This window comes from Nanorana parkeri, unplaced genomic scaffold (genome assembly GCF_000935625.1).
Source record: "Nanorana parkeri isolate BGI_ZX_2015 unplaced genomic scaffold, ASM93562v1 scaffold515, whole genome shotgun sequence".
In the NCBI taxonomy this organism is placed as follows: Eukaryota; Metazoa; Chordata; class Amphibia; order Anura; family Dicroglossidae; genus Nanorana; species Nanorana parkeri.
In genome coordinates, this window is record NW_017306783.1 from 899,323 (window position 1) to 919,293 (window position 19,971).

The window sequence follows — 19,971 nt, forward strand, 5'->3', positions numbered from 1 at the left end:
CATTTTTATTTTCTTCTCTCTGCTTGTTTCTTTGACCTGTTCTTTTCTGCTCACCTATATGCTTGCTTTCCTCTTTAATATCACCAGTTGTTCTTTTCTTTAGTCTAGCCATCTGACTTTTTCCTAGTGCATACTGCTGTTGTCCCAGTTGTATAGCCAGACTCTCAACGCAGCATTTTTTTTTTTTGTTTTACTATGGAATATCCCACCATTAGTCAGAAGTGCCCTGGGGGAATTATCTCCATTACTTTGTGTGTACTCTGGATGCTGTACTGTGACTGGGTTAATCATCTCTCACATAGCTGCTCTGTTATATTTTTTATTGTATTTCGGTGATCACCACTGTGATTGATATTGTATGTACTGCGACTGTTAATGTTAATTTAAAAAATCATTGAAAACGAGAAAAGAATACTCCTTCTCTAGATAAGAAGCTAAAGTCCTCTAATAAGAAAGTCTTCCGCCTTTTTCTTGCAGGAGAAAAGGTCCAAATCCTCCAAGGTTCTTCCTCAAAACAGAGGTCTCAACCCAGACCAAGTCTTTCTAGGCCTCCAAGCCCAGCAAGGGTTTTGTTAAAAAATGTGCCAGCATATAAGCCTGTGCAGGTTGTCCAGCTCTATTGTATAGTCTAAAACCACTATACAAAAAGTTCTTAATTAGGATTTCTTCACAACAGGGTGTTGATAGCCAATACTTGCTTCAAACAGGCTAGCTGACTCAATGATTGCAATCTGTACAGACTAAGGTGTGACATTCGTGCCTAGTGCCTGATACCCAGACTCCAGTTATGGAAAAATTTAATAACTTTTACTTGCATACCGTGCTCTCCACAGTTATTAGAAACAACGGCAAAAGTTTGGTTATTCCTAATTTGAGTTTCTTTGTTTCAGTACCAGTTTTGCTAAGCATAAAGCTTAAGTATTTGCTCTCTATAGGTACAGAACTGACAGCTAGAACTACTAATCATACATTTGCATTTCAAACTTGTAACTCAGCACAGTTATTCATTTTTTAAAGTTCTGGTCAAAAACATGTCTGTCAAATTAGTTGAGAATGGAATGGCCAGCTTCTCCTGTCTTATTGGACAGCCAGTTAGAGTGGTACACCCTAATCTCAGACAGTATATAGTTGAGCTCTATTGAGAGTCCTTATCTAAGGGGTTATGTTACTGATTTGTACATTTCCAGATTTTTACGAACAAACCCCTGAAGCAGGAGAAATATTATTATTATACAGTATTTATACTGCACCAGTTTTTGCACCACTTTACAAAATGGAGGGAGACAGTACAGTTACATTACAATTTAAATACAGGAGGGTTAGGAGGGCCCTGCTCGTGAGAGCTTACAATCTAGTAGGAGGTTTAAGTGATACAAAAGGTAATTATTGTGTGGAATAAGCAAATGGAATTGGTAAAATGACAGGTATTATGTTGAGGTGGTATAGGCTTCCCTGAAAGGATGAGTTTTCAAGGATCGCATAAAGGTGGACAGAATATGAGATGAGAAGACAGATTGTGGTAGGGCATTCCAGTGGATGGTATTGGCTCTGGTTAAGTCCTGGAGGCGAGCATGGGAGGAGTTAACGAGATAGCTGGAGAGAAGGAGGTCCTGCCAGGAACAGAAATTACGGTGATATTTTAAAATGAGGTTGGTGATGTAATTTGGGGCGTAGTTGTAGATGGCTGTGGATGTTGTTAATATTTTCAATTTTATTTGTTGGACAAGTGTGAGACAGTGGAGAGATTGGCAGGGAGGGGTGGTGGACACTGAAAGGTTGGTAAGGCGGATGAGTCTGGCAGCAGCATTTATGACAGACTGAACAGGGGTTAGGCCAACAAGGAGAGAGTTAAAATAGTTGAGGCGAGAGATTACAAGGGAGTGAATTAGAAGCAGTAAAACAGGAAACATTGACCATAGACATGCATTGCCTTGGGCAAAGTACTCAGTGAACAGGTGCAAATAAGAGACAAGAGTGATAACACGCATTCCACACTTCCACCATACCCTAAGGCCTCACTCAAAACCCATCCCCAAGGACACCTTACTGGAATGTAGAAATTTCAGCCGGCAAAACATATTGTTCGAAAATGGCACTTTGGGCATAATGGCGCAAGTACCATCTTTCGGACAAAATTGCGGTTCATTACTAGTTTCTCTCTTCCCCAGTGGGCGCGCCTCTGTGTCCCCTCTGACACAACGCAGTGTCCAGTGGGGAGGAGAGAGACAGTCAGGAAACCGGCAGAGGAGGAGAGCTCTGTGAGCGGACAGCGTGTCAGAAGAGGCCAGGCTCTCCTCCAGCACCGCCCCCTTTATCTTTTGTGACAAATCAGGATGGAGAGCGGTGTGGGGGCGGAGACAGCAGTCACAGGTGGCTGAACTAGCAGGGGGGGTGGAGTCAGCTGTCAAAAAAGGCAGAGTTCTCCTTCCTGCACCGCTGGCTTAGCCTCCTGTGACAGCAAGTCAGGATGGAGAACGGGTACACCTGTGACAGGAGGCCGAGTTCTCCTCACGAACCGACCCAGCTCGGCCTCCTATGACAAATCAGGATGGAGAGTGGTGTGGGGGCGGAGACAGCTGTCGCGGGTGGCTGAACTAGCAGTATGGGGGGAGGAGTCAGCTGTCAAAATTGACAGAGTTCTCCCTGCACCACTGGCTTAGCCTCATGTGACAGCGAGTCAGGATGGAGTGCGGGTACAAGCAGTCAGCGAACAGCTGATCGCTGAATGTTTGTAAATATTTGAGGTCATAGTATGTTTCATGTGTCCCCAATTATGAATGGGAAGTGTTCTACATCTAAAGGGTTAGAAAAAAAAATTATTTAAGGTTTTGGCCTGACATTTTTTGTTTTGTTTCAGTTTTAAAATGTCATTCCGGTGCACCACTGATTGGAATAGTTCAAAACTTCATAGGTAAAGGATGGTGAATCTTGAAGCAATATGAATGCAGGCATAGGATAATAAAATCCAAAACAAGAGTGAGTGCAAGATTGCTCTTTACTTGACTCCCAGTCCCCTCTTTTGTACTTCGTAGCGCAGCAGAGAAAGTACAACCAGGTATAAGAAAATCAGACTTTTAGTGCTCAATCTTGGAGAATCACATTCAGCCTTGCAAATTCTTCATCCATATTGTCAGATTCAAAACTTCACAAGCCATTGTATAAGGTTTGAAGTTCAACAACATTTATTTTCTTGTTGTATCATGTTGGGAGAGGGAGTAAGGCATCGAGCGAGGAGTGACCTAAGGAGGTGGAAGAGAAAGAACACGATTAAGCATCCAGTCACCATCAGCATCAGTCCATGTAGAAATCCTGACCCAATGGTGCTGAACCAGCGGCTTAGTCCAAAATCCCAACCCTTGTGTGGAATAACCCTAGAATCTTGCAATTCCTTTACCACCTTATGTACTGAAAAATGCACCTGACTTGTGACATCTAGCACATAAATACAGCATTGTTAATTTAAAACTGAGCATATCCCTCCTTTCTTTTTCAGCTCCATTACAGATATTAAATGTAAAAAAATGTACAATCATAATTAGAACATTACTAAGGAGGTGGAACCAGCTTGCGATGTGTCACGTGAATCCACGATGCATTGTTGTTGATTTTACCAGCTGTATTGGTGCAGAGCAGGATCTGTTGGGGGCCCTTCCACCTTGGTGTTAAGCAGTTCTTTCTTGGAAAATCTTTATCACCCAGTCCACAGGTTCCAAGTGGTGCACCTTTTCTTTGTTCTCTGTTGGCTGTGCAACTTTAACCTGGGGGTAAAGAGACTGGGGTAATTTTGTTAGTGACACAACATATTTTGGTATGGATCATCCTGTATCGCATGATGCAACACTAACAATTCTGCAGAAATTCCTGTAGTCATTGGTTTATGCATCAATATTTTTTAGGAGGATAATTTATGTTTTCTTGTTGTAGCAGGGATGCTCCTTATAGACATGAGAGCTGGGAAAAGAGCATCTGGCCATTTAATCTGATTTCAGAGCAGATTTTTGCAATTTTGTTTTTTTAGAGTCCCATTTGCCCTTTCTATTGCACCCGCACTTTGAGGATGATGAGAGCAATGAAGGTGATAGGTTAAACGTAATGCTTTAGATACATTCTGAACTATCTGTCCTGTAAAGCGATTACCACTTTCAGAAAAAAGGAGTGGGGAAATCCTTACCTAGGAATGTATTCCTGTAAAAGTTTTTTTGCCACTGTTTTAGCATCTGCATGGGTGCAAGCGTATCCTTCTATACAATCAGAGTGCACAATACAACCAAAATATATTGGTAATTGTTGTAAATTATGATTGAAATAGATATATTAGGGGTATATTTAGGGTGTATGCTTATGTATTGAAGGAAATTATTTTGGCTGATGTTATTTAACACATCTATGCTAACTAGGTTTTTATTGTGTAAGTTTCTTGACCAGTTGACCATACTGTTTTCAGGGTGTTGATTGTACACAATGGAACAGCTGTGCGAACGTTTTTCAAAACCCGTTTAGTTAACTAGCATCAAAGGGGTAATTAGACCAGCCAATTGGAAATCCTTTCACTGTTAGTGAATGGCACTAAACTGTATATGAATTCAGAGCCTTAAGTGGCTGGGGGGGAATCAGAGTCATGAAGAAAAACGCATAGTTGTATATATAGATTGGAAATATATGCTGTGGGTTCTATGGAGTGGGTCCTTATGGAACCTTTGTCATCATAGATCTAGATATTTTATTTTGATTATTACTCTGTCGGACTGTTTCTATTTATCTGTTTTGGGATTAAATGCTACTCTATGGAAAAGAAATTAGGTTACCTGGATATTTCCTGAAGATCCAATTTTCACAATGCACATATATATAGATACACCCACCATTTTAACACTACAGTAATGTGCTTGTCTCGGCATCTCAATAAAATCCATTTGCACATTTATGAAAGAACCCCCAAGGACATGGTGGATGCAGCAGTTTGAGGTTTAATAGGTTACCCTGCATTGTATTGCTGGCATGTGAAGCAGTTCTTACAATAGTGAGTAGCTACTGTGAAAATGGTAATTTATTAGAAGGAATATGCTACAGGCCCCCAAATATAAGGGAGGAGGAGGAGATTTAACTATTTACATAGATATAAAAAACGTGGGATGCAAGGCAATGTCATAATTATGGGGTACTTCAACTTTCCTGATATTGATTGGGCAGATGAAACCGCACACTTAAGGCCTGTCACTTCTTGAACACGTGGTGTGATAATTTTGTGGGACAAATGGTCAAAACCCCAACTAGAAAATATGTTCTGTTGGATTTATTAATTACAAACAACACAGAGCTGATTACTGATGTGGTAATTTGGGGATAATCTGGGGAACAGTGATCATAGAATTATATAGTTCACAGTGAACTACAGGAAACATAGACAAGTTGGCACAACAAGAACACTTAATTTTAATAAGGGCTAACTTTTAATAAGCTGAGATACCTGCTATGTGACACTACTTGGGACTAAATGTGGGTGTTGCCCCTTAAAACTTTTATAAAAGTGAAATGCCATGCATTTTACTTTCCCACCTCTAGGTGGCAGCAAAGCATCAAGAATTGCCATCAGTAGTATTTGATTTGAGTCTTGACCAACCTAGGTGTGACTGTTCACACAAGGCTTCCCCATAACACCATCCCATTGTGATATGAATAATGGGGAAACAATACAGGGCAGCCACACCATTGTCCAAAAACCAGTCTGGTCTGTTTAGAAGGCACCGTCCATTGTGAGAAACTAGCTCTCTGTCAATAAACAAACAGAACCTACGTCTCTTTCGCAAATCTGTGTGTGTCTGAAATCATCCATTAAAATTCTCATATATCGCAACACAGAAGCTGGCTACTAGTAACAGGGAGAAAGCTGTGTGTTAAACACATTCTTTAACTCTGTCTTTACATAAGAGACAGGCAGAGTTAATGAACAAGGCAGCAGCTCTGGTAACATCAGACTTACTGTATCTCAGTGGATGTCAGAGATCAGAGTTAAGAGTCTGGATAGATTAAATGTAAACATCTCCAGGACTGAATGGGTTACATCCGCAGGTGCTCAGGGAACTTAGCCAGATCATGACCAGACCACTGTTCACAATCTTTATGGACACTTTAATATCAGGCAGCTGATTGGCTGAAAGCAAATGTGGTACCAATATACAAAAAGGGGAAACAAAGTACACCTGATAACTATAGGCCAGTCAGCCTAACTTCAATAATACAATATTTGAAGGAATAATAAGGGACTATATGCAGTAATTTGCCTATGAAAATGGTATAATAAGTAGCAATCAACATGGCTTCATGAAGGACAATTCTTGTCAGACCAATCTATTGACAGTCCTACGAGGAAGTGAGTTGTATTGTAGACAAAGCAATACCAGTAGATGTGGTGTATCATGACTTTGCGAAAGCATTTGATGCAGTACCCCACAAATGTTTAATCAATTCATAAACTAAGGTCTATGGGTTTCAATGAATGTGTATGTACATGGGTGGAAAACTGCCTGTGCAAATGATTCCAGAGGGTAGTAATGAATGGTTAATTTCTTATTGGGCAAACATGAGTGGGATGCCCTAGGGTTCAGTCCTGGGACTAATCCTGTTTATCTTTTTCATAAACGGCATAGAGATTGAAATAAATAGTTCTGTCTCTGTGTTTGCAGATTATTCTAAACTGTGTATGGCGGTAAGTTCTCAAGATGATATAGATTCACTTGAACAGGACCTAGATCAAATTGAGGCCTGGGCTGCAAAATGGCAAATGCGATTTAATATTGAAAAATTTAAGGTTATGCACATGGGAGCAGGGAACGTGTGTGCTAAGTACTACTTAAAGGGTGCTCCATTGGGGAAGTCGAAAATGAAGAAAGACCTGGGGTTTCTCATAGATCACAAACTCAACAGTAGCATGCAATGCCAAGCAGCGGCCAGCAAAGCAAACAGGATACTATCCTGCATCAAAATAGGGATTTTGGCAAGGGATAAAAAACATAATTTTACCACTTTCTAAATCACTGGTTCAGCCTCACCTTGAGTATGTAGTTCAGTTTTGGTCACCAACCCTCAAGAAAGACTTTCTTGAACTTGAGAGAGTTCAAAAAAGGGCTAAAATATTAATAAAAGGAATGGAAGGCTTGAGCTATGAAGTTCACCTCAAGAAATTAAACTTGTTCTCCTTAGAAATGAGGTGCTTGAGAGGGATCCTAAATGACATTTTCAAAATCATTAATGGGGACCACAATATTGGGAACAAGATGTTTATAGCGAGAAATCTATTGGTGATACAAGGGCATAACAAGAGGTAAGAAGAAAGGCAGTTTACTCTGACTTTGCGAGGGTGTTTTTTTTTTGTTTTTTTTTTACTGTGTGAGTAGTAAAAATTCCCTACCACAGTCAGTAGTGTCTGCGGATAGCATAGATAAATTCAAGAGACTTTTAGATGAGCTTCTTGAGTCATTAAATATACAAGGATATGGGAACTACTAGACTAGACACACACACACCTTGATGGACCTATGTCTTTATTTAGCATTACCTACCATGTTACTATGTTCCTTACTCCAAATACATTGGTGTGCACAGCCTATTGCATTAGGGTGTGCATACAAAAGTACAAACGCACATACAGTGAGGGAAATAATTATTTGATCCCCTGCAGATTTTGTAAGTTTGCCCACTTACAAAGAAATTAAAGGTCTATAATTTTTTTATCATAGGTGTATTTTAAATGATAGAGACAGAATATCAACCAAAAATCCAGAAAAAAAACACATGATACAAATGTTATAAATTGAGTTGCAGTTCAGTGACTACAATAAGTATTTGATCCACTACCAACCAACAATAATTCTGGCTCCCACAGACTGGCTATGTGGTACACAGATTAGTCCTGTCAATTTAAGAAGGTTCTCCTAACGACGACTTGTTAGGTATATAAAAGACACCTGTCCACAGAATCTTTCTTCCATTAAAACCTCACCACCAGGGCCGGACTGGGACAAATAATAAGCCCAGGCATTTTAGACTGAGCAGCCCAGGGGTGGGGCCAAACATGGAGGTGCAATCAAGGGGTGGGGCCAAACACTGAAGCACAATCGCGTGGCAGGGCCAGTTGCTGGTAAGTACAGGAGGGATACAGTTGACACACAAGCTTGCAACTAAATAGGAAGCTTGCTACTGAGAAATCTTGTGATATCCTCAACGGATCTATGCCTTCCCAGAAGTCCTCTGCAGCCCGTGCACCATGTACAGGTGAGTTCTCCAGCAACGTCGGTACAATACCACCAATTCCATACATAGGCGGACCAAAACAACACCTGTGTAATGCACTGCATACCTGTATAATGTACTGCATACCTGTATAATGTACTGCATACCTGTATAATGTACTGCATACCTGTGTAATGCACTGCATACCTGTGTAATACACTGCATACTTGTGTAATACACTATATACCTGTCTTTTACACAGATGTGTAGTGTATTACACACTATTTTAGGACAGTGGTGTAGCATGGTAACTGCAACTTAATTTTACCACTGCCACTGACTCCAAGCTGTAGTGGGACTACAAATCCCAGCAATACATTATACTGCATTGCAGAAAACCATCAGCTATAAAGGACTATAAATCCAAGCAATACATTATACAGTAATGCATAATGGTACCGGCTGTAGAGGACTTCAAATCCCATCAATACATTATACAGCAATGCAGAATAATAGTATATGAATTTGTGCTTCTGCTCTGGGGTGCCGGCCTGACTTCTCGGACGGAGGATCTCAGGAGAGGGAAGATGTGTGGGCTAGAAGAAGCACGGTAAACAGGCACTGTGTGGTTCCCAAGAAGGCTGCTGCGAGTTCCCCAGCAAGCGAGACAGCCACTTCAGTTTGAAACTTTAAAGCGCTGGTGTCGGTTTTTGGTATTGGGGCATTTTCACAAGTGCAGCTACTCATGAAAATGCCCAGTATCTGCACCGATACCAATACTGGTATCGGAGTCCATTCCTAATTACAATGGGTATTAATTTCACTGATTTGCAGTATAATGTTACTAACCCTCAGAACTGGACCCAGGACTTGCCAACGCAACATAATAGCACGATGGACTCAGCACTCTGTGGCACAATGGTCTCAGGGCTGTGCGACGAAATGGCGCAATGGACTCAGGGCTCTGCGCAGAAATGGCGCAATGGACTCAGGGCTCTGCACCAAAATGGCGCAATAGACTCGGGGCTCTGTGCCGAAATGACGCAATAGACTCGGGGCTCTGTGCCGAAATGACGCAATAGACTCAGGGCTCTGCGACGCAATGGACTCAGGGCTCTGCTATGCAGAGAGAGAGGGATCATTCAGGGCAATAAAAAAACTCCTACTGGTTCCTCTTGTTCCATACTGGCTCTGAGGAGGGAGAGAGATAGTGACTACCCACGTGCCCCCCCCCACAATATACCCAGGTACCAGTCACACACTGCAACAGCCTACTTAGTCCAGGAACTAGCATGATGCCCCGCCTCCTAGAGCTCCCGCATTGTACACAGCGGGAGGAAACAACCCTGCAGTGGCCACAAGCTTGAGAGCCCCAGCGCCTCCGTGCCGCCTGGGGAACACTATAGCGCCCCCCCCAGCCAAGTCTGCCCCTGAAGGGACCCCTTTTCCTGGTCCTGGACGGGTCCCTCTGCACCCCGGGCTCCATAGCACCCCTGGATACACTACACTCTCAGGCTCCCTTTTCAAGCCCGGCCGCACACCCTCCGCCCCACCCGGTGCTCTCAGGCGGCTGGCTATGCAGCCTCCTGAAAGTGCTGGCACTGCTCTGAGCAGGCCATCAGGTATAGCGGGCCAGGCGGAGTCTAACACAATCAGGCTGATCGTGTTCGTCCCAGCCCACCAGGAAAGTGCCCGGTATGCCCTATGGCCAGTCTGCCCCTGGCTATGACATATACCACAGTGCTGTACTGAGAAGACTGAGCCAGTCACATCAGTCTCTGTACAGAGGAGCTTACACTCAAATGCAGACTCTGGGACTGGTAACACGTCAAACTCAGGGACTGGTAACACTCTGTGCTTAGTAACGCACTGGGCTCGGGGCTTAGTAACGCACTGGACTCAGGGCTTAGTAACGCACTCAGGAATTAGTCATGCGCTGGACTCCGGGATTAGTAATGCACTGGATTCAGGGATTAGTAACGCACTGGATACAAATAATAAGCCCAGGCATTTTAGACTGAGCAGCCCAGGGGTGGGGCCAAACATGGAGGTGCAATCAAGGGGTGGGGCCAAACACTGAAGCACAATCGCGTGGCAGGGCCAGTTGCTGGTAAGTACAGGAGGGATACAGTTGACACACAAGCTTGCAACTAAATAGGAAGCTTGCTACTGAGAAATCTTGTGATATCCTCAACGGATCTATGCCTTCCCAGAAGTCCTCTGCAGCCCGGGCACCATGTACAGGTGAGTTCTCCAGCAACGTCGGTACAATACCACCAATTCCATACATAGGCGGACCAAAACAACACCTGTGTAATGCACTGCATACCTGTATAATGTACTGCATACCTGTATAATGTACTGCATACCTGTATAATGTACTGCATACCTGTGTAATGCACTGCATACCTGTGTAATACACTGCATACTTGTGTAATACACTATATACCTGTCTTTTACACAGATGTGTAGTGTATTACACACTATTTTAGGACAGTGGTGTAGCATGGTAACTGCAACTTAATTTTACCACTGCCACTGACTCCAGTAATGCACTGCATACCTGTGTAATACACTGCATACTTGTGTAATACACTATATACCTGTCTTTTACACAGATGTGTAGTGTATTACACACTATTTTAGGACAGTGGTGTAGCATGGTAACTGCAACTTAATTTTACCACTGCCACTGACTCCAAGCTGTAGTGGGACTACAAATCCCAGCAATACATTATACTGCATTGCAGAAAACCATCAGCTATAAAGGACTATAAATCCAAGCAATACATTATACAGTAATGCATAATGGTACCGGCTGTAGAGGACTTCAAATCCCATCAATACATTATACAGCAATGCAGAATAATAGTATATGAATTTGTGCTTCTGCTCTGGGGTGCCGGCCTGACTTCTCGGACGGAGGATCTCAGGAGAGGGAAGATGTGTGGGCTAGAAGAAGCACGGTAAACAGGCACTGTGTGGTTCCCAAGAAGGCTGCTGCGAGTTCCCCAGCAAGCGAGACAGCCACTTCAGTTTGAAACTTTAAAGCGCTGGTGTCGGTTTTTGGTATTGGGGCATTTTCACAAGTGCAGCTACTCATGAAAATGCCCAGTATCTGCACCGATACCAATACTGGTATCGGAGTCCATTCCTAATTACAATGGGTATTAATTTCACTGATTTGCAGTATAATGTTACTAACCCTCAGAACTGGACCCAGGACTTGCCAACGCAACATAATAGCACGATGGACTCAGCACTCTGTGGCACAATGGTCTCAGGGCTGTGCGACGAAATGGCGCAATGGACTCAGGGCTCTGCGCAGAAATGGCGCAATGGACTCAGGGCTCTGCACCAAAATGGCGCAATAGACTCGGGGCTCTGTGCCGAAATGACGCAATAGACTCGGGGCTCTGTGCCGAAATGACGCAATAGACTCAGGGCTCTGCGACGCAATGGACTCAGGGCTCTGCTATGCAGAGAGAGAGGGATCATTCAGGGCAATAAAAAAACTCCTACTGGTTCCTCTTGTTCCATACTGGCTCTGAGGAGGGAGAGAGATAGTGACTACCCACGTGCCCCCCCCCACAATATACCCAGGTACCAGTCACACACTGCAACAGCCTACTTAGTCCAGGAACTAGCATGATGCCCCGCCTCCTAGAGCTCCCGCATTGTACACAGCGGGAGGAAACAACCCTGCAGTGGCCACAAGCTTGAGAGCCCCAGCGCCTCCGTGCCGCCTGGGGAACACTATAGCGCCCCCCCCAGCCAAGTCTGCCCCTGAAGGGACCCCTTTTCCTGGTCCTGGACGGGTCCCTCTGCACCCCGGGCTCCATAGCACCCCTGGATACACTACACTCTCAGGCTCCCTTTTCAAGCCCGGCCGCACACCCTCCGCCCCACCCGGTGCTCTCAGGCGGCTGGCTATGCAGCCTCCTGAAAGTGCTGGCACTGCTCTGAGCAGGCCATCAGGTATAGCGGGCCAGGCGGAGTCTAACACAATCAGGCTGATCGTGTTCGTCCCAGCCCACCAGGAAAGTGCCCGGTATGCCCTATGGCCAGTCTGCCCCTGGCTATGACATATACCACAGTGCTGTACTGAGAAGACTGAGCCAGTCACATCAGTCTCTGTACAGAGGAGCTTACACTCAAATGCAGACTCTGGGACTGGTAACACGTCAAACTCAGGGACTGGTAACACTCTGTGCTTAGTAACGCACTGGGCTCGGGGCTTAGTAACGCACTGGACTCAGGGCTTAGTAACGCACTCAGGAATTAGTCATGCGCTGGACTCCGGGATTAGTAATGCACTGGATTCAGGGATTAGTAACGCACTGGATTCAGGGATTAATAAGGCACTGGACTCGGGGATTAGTAACGCGCTGGACTCAGGGATTGGTAACGCGCTGGACTCGGGTCTTAGTAACGCGCTGGACTCAGGGCTTAGTATCACACTGGACTCGGATTAGTAATGCGCTGGACTCAGGGATTAGTAACACTCAGGGCTTAGTAACGCACTGGACTCGGGGATTAGTAATGCGCTGGACGCAGAGATTAGTAACACACTGGGCTCGGGGCTTAAGAACGCACTCGACTCAGGGCTTAGTAACGCACTCAGGGTTTAGTAATGCGCTGGACTCCTGGATTAGTAATGCACTGGATTCAGGGATTAGTAAGGCACTGGACTCAGGGATTGGTAAGACTCGGGTCTTAGTAACGCGCCGGACTCGGGGCTTAGTATCACACTGGACTCGGATTAGTAATGCGCTGGGCTCAGTGATTAGTAACACTCAGGGCTTAGTAACGCACTGGACTCTGGGATTAGTGATGCGCTGGACTCAGGGATTAGTAACGCACTGGACTCGGGGATTAGTAACATGCTGGACTCAGGAATTAGGAATGCGCTGGACTCGGGGATTAGTAACACTCAGGGATTAGTACCGCGCTGGACTCGGGGATTAGTAATGCACTGGTTTTAGGACACACATGAGACTCCACAGAGCCCACCTGGGACCCGGCCTCCTCTGCCGCCAGTCCGATTCTGCTGTGGCCCAGCCGCCTCCACCTCCTCCCTCTACCGTAACGCCCCTTGTACAGCTGATACGCATGTAAGGGGCCCGGGCTCCTCATATGATTATCGGCCATACCCCCCTGACGGCGGCCCTGCCAGTGTCTCCCCTCAGTTTGGCTCCTGTGCCTATTCCCCCCGTGTGTTCAGCATGGGGTCGTGGAGCTCTGCTAACTCTTCACTTTGCTAGTGATTCTTCTCCCCTTGTCAGCTCAACTTCTCCTGGACTCTGTTCTGTTATCTTTCACAGGACAGCGCGGGTCCTGCACAGTTCTCCCGACTCATATGTCAGCTGGTGATGGGGGCGGGGCAGATCTCCTGTTCTGCCTGGCCGAGTGGCCACTCTGTGCTCTATGATAAATGGAGCTCTCAGAGCAGGCCATCGGGCATAGCGGACCGGCCCAAACACAATCAGGTTGATTGTGTTTGGCCCGGCCCACCGGGCAAGTGCCTGGTTTGCCCTATGGTTAGTCCAGCCCTGCTCACCACCATGGGCAAGACCAAAGAGCTGTCAAAGGACGTTAGGGACAAGATTGTAGACCTGCACAAGGCTGGAATGGGCTACAAGACTATCAGCAAGAAGCTTGGTGAGAAGGAAACAACTTTTGGAGCGATTATTCGCAAATGGACGGAATACAAAATAACCATCAATCGTCCTCGATCTGGAGCTCCATGCAAGATTTCGCCTCATGGGGGGTAAGGAGGATCATGAGAAAAGTGAGGGATCAGCCCAGAACTACATGGGAGGAGCTTGTGAATACTCAAGGCAGTTGGGACCACAGTCGCCAAACAAATCATTGGTAACACAATACACCACCATGGATTGAGATCCTGCAGGTCCCCCTCCTCAAGAAGGCCTGTCTGAAGTTTGCCAATGAACATCCAAATGATTCAGAGAAGGATTGGGAGAAAGTGCTGCGGTCAAATAAGACCAAAATTGAGCTCTTTGGCAAAAACTCGACTCGCCATGTTTGGAGGAAGAAAAATGCTGACTATGACCCTAAGCACACCATCCCTACATGCAAGCACGCAGGTGGAAACATTATGCTTTGGGGCTGTTTCTCTGCTAAAGGTACAGGCCAACTTTGCCGCATTGAGGGGCCATTTATTGTAAAATCTTGGATGAGAACTTCATTCCCTCAGCCAGAACACTGAAGATGGGTCGTGGATGGGTTTTTCAGCATGACAATGACCTAAAACATACCGCCAAGGCAACAAAGCAGTGGCTCAAGAAGAAGCACACTAAGGTCATGGAGTGGCCTAGTCAGTCTCCAGACCTTAATCCTATAGAAAATGTATGGAGGGAGCTGAAACTTCGAGTTGCCAAGCAACAGCCAAGAAACTTTAAGGATTTAAGGAAGATGTGTAAAGAAGAGTGGACCAAAATCCCTCCTGAGATGTGTGCAAACCTGGTAACCAACTACAAGAAATGTCTTACCTCTGTGCTTGCCAACAAGGTTTTCTCCACCAAAAAGTCATGTTTTGCTTGGCGATTAAATACTTATTTTACTCACTGAACTGCAACTCAATTTATAACATTTGTATCATGTGTTGTTTTTTATTTATATTCTGTCTCTGTCATTTAAAATACACCTATGATAAAAATTATAGACCTTTAATTTCTTTGTAAGTGGAAAAACTTGTGATTGGCTTGTGGTGGCCATATTGATTTTGGGATCGGACCTGTTTTTACAACTGTGGTAGAAGAGGTCGCCCTAGACATATGTGCAAAGTTTTGAATTCTGATATTTGGTTTCAGGGATGAAGTTGTTTGCAGAATATTGCACAATCCAATATGGCTGCCCAACCATGTGATCAAATGACTTGTAATGAACATATATGATTGTAGAGCTCAGCATATCCTCACATAGCAATTTGTATATATTTAGATTTAGAGGTTGTGAAAAAACAGATGTTTAAAAATTGCCAGAAATAGGTTTGCTAAAACCAACATGGCCACCAGAGCATGCGACCTATGACCCTTACGTTGGCAAAGATTAAACACAGCACAGTTCTCTACCATTGTGCCAAATTTCATGAGTTTTTAAATAAGTGTGGTTATAATTAGCATTTGAAAAAAGGAGCATCAAAATAATAGGAATATTTGTAGAATTTTGAACAATTCAATATGGCCGCTGAAACGTGATCAATTGACTTGTAATGATCAGTTCTGAGTGCAGATAACAGCATAACCTTACACATCAATTTGTACATCTTTAGCTGTAATAGTTCCTGAGAAACAAATGTTTGAATATGGAGCTGAATATAATCACCTAAAACAAGATGGCTGCCAGGCAATGTGACCTATGACTTTTATGTTGCGAAAGATTATGCACAGCATAGAGCATTGCCATTGGGCCAATTGGCATCAGTTTGAGTAACAGTGCACTTATTACAGGCTTTTGAAAAAAAGGCCATAATAATAACACTATCTAAATACCATTGGCTTGCAACGGCCATTTTAAATTAGGTCGCCCTAAACATATTGAGTTATTCTGATAAATGGTTTCAGAGTTTAAGTTGTTTGCAGAATATTGCACAATTCAAAATGGCTTCCAAACCATGTGACCAATAGCGCTATAATGAACACATGAGATAACAGAGCAAAGCATAACCTCACACAGAAAGTTGTACATCTGTAGCTTTAGCGGTTCTGGAGAAGCAGGTTTCTGAATAGTTCACAAAAATGGAAGCAAAAACCAAGATGGCTGCCACATCATGTAACCTATGACCTTTATGTTGTAATAAGCTCTGCAGCACAGGGCTCTACCATTGTGCAAAGTTTCATGAGTTTTTGACTAACAGTCATTTGAAAAAGCAGCAGAATAATAATAATTAAAAAAATAATAATAATACGAACAATAACAATAGGTGTCCTTGCAACTTCGTTGCTTTGCCACCTAAACATTTTGTATTTAAATAAAACATTTTATATTATCATGAATATAAAAATTAACCCATTACAATGAAAATCTGCAGCTGAACTAAAAACAAGCTCAGTCATGAAGGGGTTAATTACTGCTGCAGTAAAATACTTTTTTACCTAGATATTAACCCCCTCGTGACGGGAGACATACACTGTACGTCCCGTCACAAAGTGCCTATATGACTGGCCACGTAGGCTGTACGACTTTCGCCATCTGGACTTTTTATCATGAGTGCTGGTTAATGTTGACATCTCTGAAGACCATCATGCTTGTAAAGAAGGTTCTTAACCAGCAATGTTGCTTTTGAGTAATGTGAGATCGCATGATGCATTGTAGCAAAACTGATATTGCAGTTTTGAACAAAGTCAGTGCCCACATTGCTCCTATGAGTTCTTGCTGTAGAAACCATGTAATCTGAAAATAAGGAAAAACAAATGTTTGGTAAGAATTAAATAGTAATCTGATGTTAATTGTTATCTAACCATATATTTACAGTGCCTAAAGCTTGCAATTGTGTGAGTGGGTGCTTTTTTTAGTCATAGCAATATAAAGTGCTGGCGGAGGAAAGTTAGTCCTAGGTACACTTCCGTGATAATTTCAAATAAAGCCTACATTTTCCTGGCTTTAATTTTTCATTCAGATGAATCCTGTTGTTTTTTAGTTCACCTCAATCTCCATTCTCCCTTTTTTTATGGCTGAAAATATTGAATATTATGGCACATAACATAAGCCCTGTAGCTTAGTGAGTTGAGCCTAAAGCATAGTTATGTACAGGCACATTAGACAGATTGCTTTTCTATGATTAGGCTAGTACATTTGATCTTTCCTGTCTGAAATACGTTGCAGTCTTAATTACCTACTTTTTCCTTTTCCTAGTTGCACTGCACTACCTACACCCATCACAATGCTTGAGCCTGTTAAAAAAATCCAGACTTACAGTATCTCTTTAAGCTAAACACTAGGCAAATAGAAAAGACACAAATGAATGTAGACTACAAGCTATTTCTCCATATCATTTACAAAAGTTGAAAGCTAAAACTTTATACTGCATGCTTCTGTTTTCATGTTTCAGCTATACATTTGTGAGGAGAACAAAAAGGCAAATGAAAATGATTTCAAGAAAGCTCTTGACCTGCTGGAATATATCCATAAAATATGAAGCTAAATACTATAACTCGGAACCTCTGTGGTACCGAGCAGAATAGAAAAAGGAGAAAATTATTGGGCGGAGCTAGCAGTGACAGGACGGGACCAGCTGTCATTACAATGACCGCTTGTCGGAGCCAGCGGTAATATCAAAGCCAGCTCCGACAAGCTCTCATGACAGTTCAGCGTCCCCTGGTCACTAGGTAACCAGGAGATGATGAACTGTCATTTACACGCTGAGATCCCGGCGGAGCCGCCGTGATATCATGGCAGCACCGCCTGGTTCTCAGTGTACTATGTACTATGTGTCCAAAGTTATGAATGAACAGGATGTTATTTACATCACTTCCTGTTCATTCATGAATTTTTGAATGCGGAGTAGTGCTCACTATAGAGGCTTCTCCCCATTCATAAACCGCTTGATAGTAAATATTTTACTATCAATTGTGTAAATTTTATCGGTTTAATATTAATTTGAGAAACATTTGCGCAATTATCGCAGGGCCTACAAATTTAGTATCACCATCCTTTTATTCTACTGGGCCTGCGCTTTCAGAAAATATATGGTTTGGGGGGTCTTTTACAAACACTAGCAACGCAGCAGTTGAAAATAAAATCAATGGGGAAAATTGCAAAAATGGCTTGGCCAGCTGAATTGAAAAATGTTCCCGAGGGCTTGGCAGGGATAGTGTTAAACTCCCCTTTTAGACTCCCACTATCATACTTGCTCTAAAGATGGCACACTGCTTTTGCATCATGTAGTTCACCAGGGTTCTCTGAAGCCTTTAACCTCCCTGAGTCCTCTTTGCCCCTCCATTATGAAAATATTGCGATTTAAGCAGTTGTCTCACTTATTCCATGCCTTACCTAAACCAATTCGATCTATGCAAAAAGTTTACCCTCTGGAAGAGTTACTCTCACAAGCCTCTACTTCGACTAGGTGTATTTCATTATTATACACAGCTCTATCCCAACTGAGTTCTCAAACTTTGCCTACATATTAACCCGTTTAGGAGGATGATCTGGGAATGACTTTGTCAGACTCTCAAAGGTCTTATAGTTGGCACATGTTTCCTCCACTTCCTCCCACGTTGCAGAAATTCATTTTAACTCCTCTAGATGGTATTTTACTCTGGTAAGATTACACTCCATTTTTCCTGAATTCTGTGCGCTCTGCTGGTGAGGTTGTGGAGCTATAGTTATTAGTGCCCATATATGGTGGCCTTGCCTAATCATTAGAAAATACTGGTTGACCATCACATCATTAGCTCCATACAGAGAGTCCCAATTCACTTTCATCCATGGACCTTACTATTTCATAGCACAGATGAGCCAATGGGACGCTACAAACGGTCCCACAAATTCAGTTAAATCACTTATTCCACTGTTTTAGAAACTAAAGCAGGCACCTTCTGTGAAGGCATGGTTTACCAAGTTATGTGCTTTGAAGAATTGGCGCATAGTGGTAAAAACACTCAAGACCTTTTTTGTAGAATTTGGAACTGTTGACTTGTCTAAAAAATTGAGTCATATTAAGCTGTAATTCTCTCGTCTACATGATTTGATCACCACCCCCTCTCTTGCTAACCCTTAATGTTCACCTATTTTCTCTTCCGTTCATTGAAGGACACAGGAACAGACCGTAGATCATGTACCGTAGGGTAATATCGCCACTTGCAGGAGAAGGACCCTAGGCACAAAACAAAAGACAAAGACAGCCTAGGGGTGGCCTCTGCTGGTTGCCCAACCCCCCCATCTGCTGACAAGTCTCCAGTGTTTTGCCTAGTGTCAGGAGTAAGGTGCTAAGAATGTTTTTTCTGGAATTCTTTTCCGTTTTCCTCCTTTTTTTCGCTGGATCTTCAAGCAACTCTTCACAGGGTGACATGCTGGATGGTTTTGGATCCTTGGAGTCGTCCCTGTGTGATCGAAGAGCACATGCAGACTCTTCCAGGGTGGGTCGGCTGCGATGACTCTGTTCTGAAAGAGTAGCCTGTGGGTTCATCTCCATGGTGTGCATATGACTGGGGTGTCTCAGCTTCCCAGTCACAGCACTCCATACAGGCTGGCGGCACTTCGACTGCGGTCAGTGACTTTTCTGCCCTCCTGCATGCCTTGACTGCTGTGCTCTGCATTCCTGTGGAGTTCCCTGGGGTCATCACCCACCTCAAGAGTGGAGGTGGTCTCTGGGGTCTGGGCAGTCTTTTCCCATGGTGGTGTGTATTTTGGGCTTGGAGCGGTGCATGGGGTCTTTGAATTGCTGGTTCTCTCCCCTGGATGGGTCCTGTGATGGTCAGGGGGTCTGGGTGTAGGGCAGTTCTCCCATGTGCTGCTTTGGCCAGTACTTTAGGCCCTGGTCTCCTTGCGGCCTAGGGAGGGGCTTGTGTGTAGGGATGTGGGGGACCTGTAGTAGGGGTGCTGCGGCACTGGAGGAGCGCCCCTGTTGCTTGCTTTGACCGGCCTGTGCGGCAGGCGGCTGTTACTTGAGCCCCTGGCTGTGTCTGCAGCCTCATGGAAGATGGCGGCCCCCACTTGTGCTCTGTCATTTCCTCCCGGCTCATGACTATTCATCGGCAGGCGGAAGGGGCTGTCCCTTGC

At 44.0% G+C, this 19,971-nt stretch overlaps 1 protein-coding gene across 1 annotated transcript in view; it reads left to right on the plus strand.

Annotated features, from left to right (window-relative positions):
• Nucleotides 1-19,971, plus strand: part of NUP133 (nucleoporin 133) — a 508,027-nt gene that overhangs the window by 438,846 nt on the left and 49,210 nt on the right. Inside the window, exon 25 of the mRNA XM_018561308.1 lies at nt 17,303-17,378. Coding sequence (XP_018416810.1) covers nt 17,303-17,378 — 76 coding nt within the window. The remainder of the gene's footprint in view (nt 1-17,302; nt 17,379-19,971) is intronic.